This window comes from Aotus nancymaae, unplaced genomic scaffold (assembly GCF_030222135.1).
Source record: "Aotus nancymaae isolate 86718 unplaced genomic scaffold, 86718_ANA_hifiasm-v0.15.2.pri h1tg000067l, whole genome shotgun sequence".
NCBI classification, from domain to species: Eukaryota; Metazoa; Chordata; class Mammalia; order Primates; family Aotidae; genus Aotus; species Aotus nancymaae.
The window spans coordinates 18,369,700-18,382,997 of record NW_026988482.1 but is presented as its reverse complement, the minus strand read 5'-3'; the positions used below and the strand labels follow the sequence as shown (position 1 = coordinate 18,382,997).

Below are 13,298 nucleotides of genomic sequence, written 5' to 3'. Positions count from 1 at the left end.
GAAATCCCCAAATATTTGGAAACTAAACACCTTTCAAAATGGTATGATTTAGCCTTTAAAATGATCTCTCATACTGCTGAATGGAAAATAAATGAGAAAGACAAGGGCAAATACAGGGAAACCCTTTAAAAGGCATTTACAGTTCAGATGAGTTGTCATGGACTTAAGTGGTAGTGGTGGTGGCAATGAGAAGCAGTCAACTTTGAAAGGTAAGATTTGCTCATAGACTGAATGTTGGGATGAAAAAGTGAAGGATGACACCAAGATTTTCAGCTTGTATCAAACTACTGAAGGCCAGAAGTTGCCATTTAAGATGGGTGCACTAGTAAAAAGATTTGAGGGGAAAGATTAGAAGTTTTGAACTTGTAAAAATTGAGATGCTGTAGACACATCCAAGTAGAAAAGTCAAATAGGTAGTTGAAATCCAGTGTTCCTGGGATATTGGGCTAAATGTATTTTGGGCTTCTATCAGCATCTAGATATCAGACTAAATGAGATCATCAGGTGACTCACTGCAGATGAAGGGGGCCAGAATTGAAACTTGAGACATTAAAAATTTAGAGATTGGGAGAATGAGGAATGGTCAGTGGACTGAGGAGCAGCAAGGCAGAAGTGAGATACTGAAAGATGGGAGGTTTATAAGGAAGTGAGCTAGAATTAGCAATTCATTAAATTCTAACATGGGATTGAAAATTGGTAACACGAAGTGGTCGCATGAGGCTGTAGTAAGGGGTGTTGGGGGCAAAGGTAAACTGTCAAAGGGCACAAGATTTCTTTTTGGGGGTGGGTAAAAGTTGCTTATGGTAATGGTTGTGTGAGAACTGAGTAAGAGTAGCTGACTTTGGAATCACAGTAACAGGAGGAAGGGCAGAGCATGTGAATACGTATGAAGGAAGGGAGGACGGCGGAAGTGGGAACTTGTGGCAGTTCTCGTTGCTTCTGTTTATTCAGTTAGGCAGCACAGTGACGAGCAGAGTGATGAAAGTAGATGAAATAAAGTGTACTTAATGGGCAACTGTGGGCCCACCTGATATTTATGGTCACGAGTTTAAAGTAAATGTAGTCATGACTGTACTTTTTCAGCCACATCTGATGGTGCAGGCACAGAACATGGAGGAGGCTGGGTCTAACTAACTGAGGTGGGACCACGCAAAGCTGCATGCATGAGAAGCAATACAACACAGGACACAGTTTATATTGCTGAACACCAATATGTCACTTTATTATTTGGATTTTTTTCCCCATTTGTCACATACCTGTCAATGTTTACACAATGAGGGAAATCAACCAGCATTGGAAGCAACTGACCAAATCAGTTGGTAAGTCTGTACCCTCTTAAGAACACACATCAATTTTCACTTGGTAGGGATATCTTCAATTCGGTCTCACAGCTATTCTTAAAATTGGTGTCAAGATTGTCACATCTTTAAATACAGATAGAATTGCCAGAAGTACATAATTATATATATACACACATACAGAAAAATACAAGACTGTTTCTCCACAATATGTAATTTATACACTACTGTAACTATATGCAACTTTTGAAGACAGGTTAAGGAGTACAAGTAATTGTTTAGAGCAAGTAAGTAGTTTGGTCCAATATTATCTTAATGTAATGGTCTTTTGCTCCCTCCCTTTTATGTGATGACATACTATGACATACAACACATGCACAATCATTCACTTATGAACAAAGGAGTAAGACACCACTCAGACTGACATTTGTATACCCAGAGGGTCAACCAACCACACACAACTAATAAGGCTATAATACAGCTATGCAGCATAAATGGTCAACACTGCTGATCCTAAAGTGAGCACCATATATACATCTGAATATAAAAAACCATTGAAAACCAAACACATATGGGTCAGTTAAAAGGTGCCATTCCAAGGCTATACATAATCACAGGAAAAAGTATTTACACTGCTTGGAAAACAGCTGCAACAAAGAGTTTATTGCCAATGCCCTTTATAAACCTCTCTCCTACGTTTAATACAGATGTTACGCTCACTATCTACGTGAACCACACATCTTATTTCTGGCCCTTTATAAGATCCCTGCTCAAGAATTTCAAGCAAATATGTTCTATGGCTTCACCCACACATCTATTCTCATAGCTTTCAAATTATAAATATCACAATGAACTAGAGCTGTAGCTTAAAACATATCTAGCCTAGGTCTAGAAAGTAAAATAAGTATTTTATCATTTTTACTTAGTTTAGTAAGTATACTGTGAAATTCAGAGTTCTCAGTAAAATATATTTATCCTAAAGTAGCAGAGTCAGTGTGTACTTGAAGAAACAGTGACCACAGCAGTGCAGTTCTTTGGTGATCTGCCCACTCTCTGAATTACATGACCAGATGCGTCTCAGTCCGTCACCTCAGACATGATGGGGGGCTGAAGATTGGGGAAGGGCCCTGGGTCCCAGCCACATTCTATCAATCACCAATGTTGCTAAGCACTGCTTTTAAGACTCCCAGGGCACCGCATGAAAAACAGCAACTGACCGCTTCCATAATTAGCAGTTTGCAATATACAGTGTCCTACAAGATAAAATGCCATGACAGATGATTATCTGGTCAAAAGCAGTCTTTGTACAGGAACAGGTTAAAGCAAGAGTTACTTGATTATTGTTTTGGCAGGAAAAGGCAAAGTGAAAAACACTTCCAGAAAAAAAGTTACAAAGCAGGCTTTGTGCATTTTTGTTCGCTGTTATCTGTGAATTTTACCCTTTTATGTTTATTTTTTGATCAGCCAATTTCACAGCTAGCTGAGCCAAAGGATATAACTCAATGAAAATAACAAGAGTTAACTTAATTACCAAACTCCTAAAAAACAAATCCCAGTAAGTTTTGTTTTAATTCATGGGTTTTGACTTTGCCAACATTTGTGTGCACCTTCTGTACTAGGCCCTACAGTTTTTCTATCTACATGGAAATCCTGTGGTGTGCCCTACAGGTAGGAATTTACACAGAGCATCTTTTTGTTCTGTTAGACAGACATACACTCTCAAGTAGAGTTAAGACATCATCACTTCACATTACAAAATAAGATTGTCTGCTTGTAATTTATCACTACAGGGGAAGCTGCCTTATAAATCTAAGTACTTTATGTTACCTATTACAAAAACAAGGAAATCTTTTTCAGTTAAATTTTAAGAGCCCAAACTTGGTTTTATACTATAGCTTAAGACAAACAGGTGTGGGTATGTTCAAATTATGGTTTTAAGGTTCTCAGTGCAGACACTCACTGTCCTCTGCTCTGCACAGGCCATGGACGGCTGGGCGGCACAAGGTCGCTAGCTGGCTCCAGGCCTTGTGGGTATCACGTTATTGCTTTGGTTCTGTCTCAGACACCAGAGTGTGTCTCAGAGCACAGAGTTTCCACATCACAGAAGGTCGGGACAGGAATTCAGATTTTTCACAAAGAAAAGCATTTTTTCTCTCTCTAGGTTAAGTGCAGAACATCAAATTTCTAAGTGCTCCATTTATATTAGGTTCCAAATATACATCTTAAATTTAATCCTGATCATCCACATTAAAATTATGAATGTAAAAATTACATAATAGGCTTTTCGGCTGGAAAAGAAAAGTGTCTAGCAGCATGCACAAAGACCATGCATTGTCACATCATCAGGCGAACAAATGGAAAGGTAATAAATAATTGCTCCTAACGCCCACTTTAAAATAGTAAAAACAAATGGGAACAGTGAAGTGAGCCGGTCTTCACTGCTCTGAGCAGGAAGTGTGCTAGCAGCCAGATAGGGCCACAGTCAGATGACGTGGCAACAGCTGGCTGGGCTGGATGCGCATAGCAGCCCCTCTTTAGGGTTCCGCTGGATGTTCACAGAGATGGTCTTTTCGCACAGAGGTAGCTGGAGCACATTATTTTTCAGGTTCTTGCTCTTTATCCGTTCCAATTCAGTGGTGGTCTCTGCCATGTGGTCAGAGAAGAACTTTATGCTGCCCACTGCAGGGGCCTGCCCTGCATTCCCCGTGGAGCTGATGCACATTTTCCATGTAGATTTCTCTTGGACTTTCACACTGGAAAATGACAAGCCATTCTGTGGATCAATAATGTACTTGGTGCTCCCATGAAGCTGGGAGCCAAGGCAGAGGCTCATGAGTTTGAGGCTCTCAACGAGTTCCCCAGCACTGCGAGAGGCCAGCTGCATGGAGTTGCTGGGGCCGGCACAGCGGCGTGTGGTACCCGATGTATTGGTGGGGTTGCCACCCGAGCCGCTGGAGGGGCTGCCCCCACCAGCATTGTTCTCACTGGGGCTGGCCTTGTCCGCCCCTCCGCTGCCATTGCTTGGCTTGCTTTGGCCCCCGCCATCCCCCTCACTGCCAGGGGGCCCCTCGCTGCTATCCCGGCGGTGCCAGGAGTAGGTGAACCCACTATCTTTATCGAGCCGCCGTCGGCTTTCAGAATCATCATCACTGGTCTCCGAACTACTGCAGCTGGAGCCCCGGCCCTGACTTTTCCTCCGGTGGTAGCGTTTGTGAACAGTACCTGGAGAAGCTATATTCATCTTTAACCTGCTCAACTTGGGAGGCAGATTCTCATCCATGTCAAATTCGTCATCAGATTCCCCTTCCTCAAAGATCTGGTTGAGGACAGGAGCACTCTTCCTGGATGTCAAGCGATTGGTCACAGATGGCTTCCGGCGCAAAACCACTTGTGTTGAGAGGGACATTGGTTTCTTGTCCTCCTCATCTTCCTCTTCGTCTTCTTCCACCCTGAACAGACACTTCCGCCCACTGGCTGTGGGTTTTAAGCTCGTGGGTGGCACTGTAGATAGTGCTGGTCCAGCCAACTCGGGAAGGTCGTCTTTCTTAGCTGAGTCACACAGGCCTTTGCTCCTATGGCCATTGAGGACACTGTCAGCAGCCCGAGCAGGAGACTGAGGGACAGTCGTGTGAGACAGAGGAGTGGCCGTGAGGTCATCCTCAAGGTCCTGGGGTACATCAATTTTGGTTGGCCATGACTGCCTATGTAACAGATTGGGGGGAAACAAAAGCCATATAATCATTATGCAGATGAGAGTAAAGTACATCACACTGAACTTACTGGGACAAAATCTACAGACTTAAAGAAAAAAGCAGCAGCTTTGCAAAGCCATTCAACATCATGTAAACATCATCAGCAAGGACACCACAAGTGTAAATATGGTTTTGAAACACGGTTCAGTTTGTGGCTTATTGGCCAATTGACAACTTCATCACAGCTGTCAGAAAAGAAAATGGGGTAAGAACTACTCCATCTTTTCTATACAAAAGCTTTCTATTACAAGATTAACATTTTTAAAAAGCACAATAGAGGTTACTGGCAAAGAAAAACCTGAACACCACACATGTCTTGTTCCTTTGGTTCTTAGATCATAACCTTTAAAGGTGAATTACTACAAATAAAATTCACCTGAAATTTCCAGGGCTCCTGATTTTAACATGGGGTAAGAACTTGGTGTTTATTAAAAAAACAATGGAAACAGTTTAATGCATCTGGAGAGAAACAAAAGGTATATGTACAACACGTATATATCATGCAAAATCATATAAAAATCTCTTCCTCTCCAATTAAATAACTCACTAAGTTAAATATAAATATCTATCTTTTGAGACAGGGTCTCACTTTGTTACTCAGGCTGGAGTGCAAGGGCATGAATGCGGCTCACGGCAGCCTCAATCCTCTGGGATCAAGCAATTCTCCCACCTCAGCCTCTTGAGTAGCTGGGACTACAGGTGCACACCACCGTGCCAGCCTTAAATAAGCATATTTTTAAATACCCATGAACAGCAAAGCTTGCCACTATTTAAACTTTCATTTTATCTCCCAACCTGGAGTTGCCCAAGTAACAAGAATACTGCTTGGTAGCCAAAGAAGATGAATTTTTAAAATGAGGTTCTCTAGCTGCTATTCTAAATAAATATCTCTGAATTGTCAACTATCCTCTCTCCCCAGGGGTACAGTGATATAATAATAAAGCAGGATCAAAATTTTGCCAGTGGCCACTGTAAGTGGAGTATCTACTAGACTTGCTATGTGCAAGTTTTCTTATGTTTTGCACAGGTTCCCCTTTAATAAAATAAACCTGTCATTAAAAAATTTAAATTTGAAGCTAAGAAGCAGTATTCCCTGAAGTGGTCATAACCACACAATGACTAACACTGTGTGGCCACGTCCTGCTTCTGGGTTAACTTCTTGGTTTTCCATTCCAGAGCTACCTGGCTGCAGTCTATCAGATGCCTGCCCTGCTATCTGGCTCCTCCCTAGAGAGTTCCAACAGTGTGTCCTCGGCTCTCCAGGGCAGGCTGGAGGAAGAGTCTCTGCAGTCTGCATACAGCCCCGGACACAGTCGGTCATGAGAGTTCTCAATCTGAAATAAATCTAAATGCCTAGGCCCGTCTCTCAGACCTCATATTCTTCCATACGAATGTACTGGGGCAGCCCTACATTTATTCACATTTTTAACGAAGTTAATGCTACTATATCTGAAACAGAATCTGTTCTAGAATTTAAGAAACTTTAAGCTACTTTATTTGACAACTCCCAATACCACTCTAGCTCTCTGCTGCAGGATCCTATCTGTACCAACACCACTCCTTTGAGCTAAGCCATATGTTATACCTACATTTCTGAGATGGCATCTGGGTCTTCATTCTCTAGTGGAGTCCCTGTGTTCTTACTCAATTCCAGATCTAGGACTCTGCTTCTGGATTCCAGAACCTGCAGGCCAAATCCCTGTTTCTTTCTGCCTACCAGTCTGCTTGCGAAAACACCCAGCCCAGCTAGGAGGCTGGATATCAGTCTCCTGTTAATCACCCATCTCAACCAGTCTGTCACTAATTCTTCTGGACGACCCACTGGCCACACAGCATGCATCTGTTCTTTGTGTCTGTGGCTTTCACTGGCCTGACCCTTCCTCCATCCTTGTCCAGCCGGCTGCCATTTTAAATACAGTCTCCTGACTCAGTTCAGGTTTCTACCTACCAGGTCATTCTGACCACAAGGCATATCCAGCAATGGAACCATGGGAGGTCCAGGGTCTTGTCAATAAAGTTACAGTGACAACAAAGAGAAGACAAGTCAGGAGACATCACTCTGCCAGTGGACCCTGTGCCATAGAAAAAAAGGCACTCATAGCTTCTCTACTCTAGAGTTCTCATGACCACGGCAAAAGGAAAACAGCTCAGAAAGTTCTGGTATTTAAAAAAAAATTTTTTTTTTAATTTTTGTAAAGAAAGGGTCTATGTTGCCCAGGCTAGTCATGAACTCCTGGGCTCAAGGGATCTTCCCGCCTTGGCGTCCCAAAGGGTTGAATCACTGTGCCTGGCCTAGTATTTCTTTATAGCTAATGCTGGTCTCATATATACGATCAGCTTTAGACTGAGTTCTGGTGTGTTTCACTGAATAGAAGAGAGTTCAAATCTAAATATTCTCTCCTGCGGACGCCTGATGGTAGTTCCAGTCTTGGTGCACCTGGCGAGTAGTGATGATCTGCGTTGGGGTTACTCTTTCTTGCCAGGGAGCTCAGGTCAGGACTAGGTTGACCATAACCTCTGAGCATCAGTCTATAGTTTATCTCATCCCCAAGAATCCCCTCACTCCCTGAGTTCAGTCCTTTTCTAAGCAGACACTAGACAGTGTGCCTAGTTTTTATTACAGAGGAATACATTCAGGATACAAATAAAGTTACTAAATTCATGTTCTAGTTAAATTAGACTTCCAAATCTTTACTCTTTGGTAAGCTGGGAATGTTGTCCTCTCTCTACTCTGCCACTCCACCCAAGCAACGAAGTGCACATGGCGAGCCAACTGCAAGTAACTTAAAATCGAAATGGCTTTCTTAATCTTTTACAATCATATTATTATTCACAATAATATTCACACACATATATTCACATATATTTGAGGTACACACAAATTTACTCAGAATCAGGAGCACTCTTCTATTATTGAACTACAGTTCCATGGGTTACTTTATCTGAATGCATAAATTAGAAATAAATTTCATAATGATAATGAAAAAAGTAAACCCTTTCCATGCTTTGATTTTAAGTGGAAAGTTACTATTGCAGGAAAAAAAAAAAAAGTGAGAAGGTTGGGGGAGGGCGGGGGAGGAGGAAAGAGGTGGGGAAGAAAAGGCCTGGAGAGCAGCAGGTTCGTGACTTTATTGGATGATGGTGGTAAAATATTCCCAGCAATGACAGCAAACATACAGATCCCTGGTCTAAGTGCTTTACATATATTAATTCATCATTCCTCTCCACAGTCCCACGAGGTAAATAGCATTGTTACTTTTGTTTTACAGATAGGGCAGCTAAGTCATAGAGAGGTTAAGCAACCTCCCAAGGTCAAGCAGCTAATAAATCAACTAGCTAATGTGATTATCCAATCCCAGAAATGCTGAGAGAACACTGTGACATAGCAATACTCTATTTAATTTTAAAAATTACTTCAGTTAACTGAGGGAAAATTCAGCCTTGTTCCTAGAATGAAAAACTAAAGAAAATAACAATTAATACATGTTGGATTTGGAAGAATTTAATGAAAATAACTGGCAAGACACTGGCTTAAGGCTGCTTCTCCAAACATGTTTTCCTGACCATGCCAACAGACACAGCCCCGTCCCCACTGAGCCCAGGAGGGGACCCAGACCTTTACATACACCCGAAGAGCCCACGTGTGGCCTCTCCAATGAGGCTGTCATCACTGTTTGTACTTTCTTGCCCCAAAGAGTTAGGAAGCATTAAAAAAAAAAAAAGGTCACTATTTTAAAATGTTAACTTACTAAAATCAGTGAAGAATTTTTTTCTCACCTAAACTGGGCCTTGATGTTGCTCGGGCTTGCAGATCTGGTCTGTATTTCTTTCTCCTGCTTTTCTCTCAGGATCCTTTCAGCTAGCAGGAAGTATGTAGCTGTGATATGGTTATACCTGTTGGTTTCCAGGGCTCTGAGGAAAACAAGGTGAGAGCAAACGTCAGCCACATCAGAAGGTTGTTTAAAAGAAGCAGAATTGATTTTTAAAAGTAAAGCAAGTTAAATTCAATGGCTGGAATCTTTAAAATTATGCAAAAATGCAAACCAGAAAAAAACCAAACTAGTAGTTATTTAAGGTCACTCTTGAAATTCTAGAAACAACTGCATAAATATGTTCACATTTTTATGAACGTTTTTCATAAATGAAAGAAAAATTCAAAATGCTAACAGCAGCTGAGTTAGACATCAGTTTTAGATCCATAAGATAATGCGTGCACGCGTTATTCAAAATGAATTTGTGTGTACAGTGTTTGTATTTGTTCCGGTGGCTTACTTGCTTCCACTGGAAGTATGAAATGAAGACAAGGTAGGTCTACGTTACATGAATGTGCATTGGAGTACTAGTATCAGTCAAAAAAATTAGAAAATGTTTTTATTTTCACATTCCCTCTGCATTTACTGGCAATTTAGGCATTACGGAATTATTAAAGAAATTGAAAGCATGTCATCATCAATCACTTTGAATAAAATCAATGTATTCATTCATCCATTTAAAAAGTAATGCTCACCGAGTACCTAGTCTGGCTAGGCACGGTGCTGGGACACAAGGCCCAACAAGGCCCACAGCCCTGCCCACTCTTTTGCAGCTGGCCTGTCATGGGATATACTGGGAGCATGCTTTGGGGCAGATCCCACAAGGCCAGGAAATACATAACTACTGTTTTCAGAAACTTGCAATAGTTACTGAAAATATACAATGAACACTTAGGAAAGGAGCAACAGCGAGACCTCATTTTTCAAAATGTACACTGGGGTCACAACTAATGGGGGCAGGGCAGGGCAGGGCAGGCTGAGGCATGAGATTCCAAAGGACGTGCCCAAGGTGAAATTCAAGGGTAGAATGATTTCTTAGAGTGGTTTCTTCAGCAAAGTACTGAATATAGGAATTGGCCTCGGTTTAGAAATGTGTTGTAAGAGAAATGTGTGTTGGAACTCAGGAGTCACCCTCAGAACAAGCAGCTTCTCATGATGTGAGCAGCAAGCACGGAGTAAGGCTAGCTGAGGGGACAGCAAGACCGGCTCCCCCAGCTCCCGATACACTTGGGAAACCAGCAAACTGGAAAACTGGAGTCACCTGAACCATTTAAACTGTACTACCTTTTGGATTTATAATTAAATAGTTCTAGATGACACTACTACATGTATGTATGTATGTATATTCAAGCTAAGACCGTAAGGCCAATTCAGAGAGACACAAACAGCCTTTTACCCACTCAAAAGTGAAAAATCATTTTCTACACATTCTTAAAGTGAGTGTCTGCAGCAGAAACAGCAAGTGTCCCATCTTCTCCACATGTTTAGGTCATTTAAGTAGCTGTGAGTCAATACTGTAAAGAATCAAAATACACTTGGAAACTTACAGAAACTTGTACTTAAGCCAAAATTAAGAAGCTGGGTTTATTTTTAAAAACTTTTCTTTCCAGTAATGTAAAACACCCTAAAGACATATGTCCTTTATGCAGACACTGCCCTTCTCAGGGATCAGAGCCTCCCAGTGGGTGTGCGTGTGGCAGAGGACACATGGCAGGGATCTGCAAGTCCAGCCCCTTCTCTTTCCCCAAGTCAGGGAACTGGATCAGATCACAAAAGGGACCTCCTGAGGGGAACCCCTTTTCTGCCTCCTAGAGCACACTCTCTTTCCAACATACTCAAATGTTTCATTCAACACATTAAATAACTTTTGACCTTTAATTTGTGGAAATATTCCTTATTTTTACAGTCAGGACCTCTTATAGAAATTAATCATTATTAGAACAAAGAAAATGCATCTTTCTGTTGTATTATCTTTGATTCCAAACTGTTTATTAAAAACTGGCTTTGGTTTTAAAGGATATAATTAACAACTTGTATGTAACTTGCAGGCTCCAGGTGGCTGCAGCAGGGGCTCTCAAGGGCCAGATAATAAATATTTCAGGCTTTGTGGGCCATGTGGTCTCTCCCGCAACCACTCTGCCATTATAGCACAATGCATCCATTGACAATACTTAAATGAATGGGCACGGCTGTGGCCCAATAAAACTTCATTTATAAAAATGTGTGGCTGGCACCATTTACCAACTCCTGATTTAGAGGACTCTAAGCATGTGGTACTGCCCTGTTCTCCCTACTCACTGTGGGGACCAGAAGGAGACAGAGGAATGAGAATAGTGCTACAGATAAGGTATATACTGGGATACAAAACAAGCTGTTTCATTCCACTCCTACAGAAAGGGAAAAAGGCCACAGCACTCACTGACACCACCCAGCAATGGCTTACTTGTTCGCTAGTATAAAAACCAAAACACCAAAAAAAAAAAAAAAAAAAACACAAAAAACCTATGTGTCAGGCACTGGGCCAAGAACTTCAGCGATAAATGACACAACTCTTGCCAACTGGGAACTCTATTACACAGGTGTCGAAAGGCTGTGTTAAGTAGAGAGAGCTCATTCCAAGAATCCTAAACCTGTGGCCCTCTGTACTGCTGGACATTGACGTACTCTACAATGGCGTCTCGATCCGCTATGTCCCCAAGCACCATGCGCTGAATGATGCTGTTGTGCTCCTCTTCTGAGAGATTTTTGTATGACACGAGGGGAATGTTATACTTTGTGGCTGGTGAAGGGTCCACTCCCTGAAGCCAAGGATGATTTTCAATCTCTTCTAAAGAAGCCCTTTTCTTGGGATCTCTCTGTAGCATCCGTGTGATCAGGCTGGAAAGGAAGGTAAGTCCACTGTTAAAGCAAACTGCTTGCAAGGATTAGCAATGGTGGATCATTTTATTAATAAAAATGATTTTCTATACCTATACCATCAATTAAATTAGGTGTACTAGTGGTGGCAGTGGAGCAGAGGGGAATAACAGAGATTGAGTGCCACTGTAGTCACAAAATAAAAAATCATAACTTCCAGGTATACTGATAAGCCAAATGCACAAATAAGAGCCCCCTACCATCTAGATTTAACTATAGGTATCAACATCTGTTCTTGAATTAACTGCTGGCTTACTGACATACTAGAATCAAATTCAATAATCAGCAATGACATACAGAATAGAGTATACAAGCCCACTTCTGTTTCAGAAAAAAATGAATGATGCTTCTGATGAAAACAACTAAAACACCATGTAATATATTTTTAGGAAAACATTTTATTTAAAGGCACCATGTTGGCAGAATAAATAACACTCAGCAACTAAAAATGAAGTAAAATCAGAACCCTTAAGAAGTGAATAACAAAGCTGGCCTTTGGCCTGTTTCTCCTCCAGCTTTACAGGCTATGTTGGGTGCACATAACAGAATACAACGTGTAAGCCCTAGTAGATAGTACAACTAGAGCCCTTGCAAAGACCTGGGACTCCAGCTCTGGTGTGAGGGTAAATGAAAAACGAGAAATGACTCAGAACTTCTAACTATAAGTCTGTGTTCCAAACTAATGATATCTCTGTGGTACACACAGAGAAGTTACTTTACAGTGGTTTCAGCTGGAAGCACTCCTGGGCAACTAGTAAGGAGATAAATATACAAATCCTTCTTGTAGGAATGTAACTTAAAACAAGCCTCAAATGATTCCTCAAATAATATTACAAAGAATATCAGTCAAAAACATAAAAGAAACAAGGTACCAACAGCAAGACCTAGGAAATATAAGCAAAATCAGAATGCAAATAATTTAGATACTGAAATTTTCAGACACGAATGTAACTGTGTTAAATATGTTTAAGACATGAAAGAGAAGCTTGAAAATAATATAACCAGGAAACTAAAGATGATACTATATACTATAAACAAAACCACTATACAAAAAATTACTAGGCAGTTTTGAGAAAAAACTAGGGCTTCTAAAAATGAAAAATAATCATTGTAACTACAAAACAAAATCAAGAAACAATTTTAAAAATTAGACACAGAGAATAATGAAAGATAAAATTAAGGAAATAACTATATCAGCAGACTGAGATAGTAAATATAAAACAGGTGGTAAAAGAGGAAGACAGTGTGAAAATACCTAACATACACTTAATCATAATTACAGAGGGAAATGACAAAATGAGGAAGAAACTGTATTTGAAAAGATAATGGCTGAGAATTTTCCAAATCCATCAAAGAGCACAAATCCTGAACCACTAAGTCTAACATATCCTAAACACAATAAACAGAAAATCTTAAAGCAGCCTAAGTGAAGACAGAACACCTATGCGGTGACAACATGATAATAACACGGACAGCTGACTTCTCAACAGCAGTAACAGACGCCAGAAGACAGTGGAATA

The 13,298-nt window shown here is 40.9% G+C and overlaps 1 protein-coding gene across 1 annotated transcript in view; it reads right to left on the bottom strand.

The window, feature by feature from the left end:
- Positions 1–1,191: 1,191 nt before the first annotated feature.
- Positions 1,192–13,298, bottom strand: part of SNRK (SNF related kinase) — a 70,208-nt gene continuing 58,101 nt past the window's right edge. The window contains exons 5-7 of the mRNA XM_012470712.2: positions 11,527–11,739; positions 8,828–8,962; positions 1,192–4,999 (exon numbers count right to left, since the gene is read on the bottom strand). Coding sequence (XP_012326135.1) covers positions 3,781–4,999; positions 8,828–8,962; positions 11,527–11,739 — 1,567 coding nt within the window. The 3' untranslated portion in view covers positions 1,192–3,780. The remainder of the gene's footprint in view (positions 5,000–8,827; positions 8,963–11,526; positions 11,740–13,298) is intronic.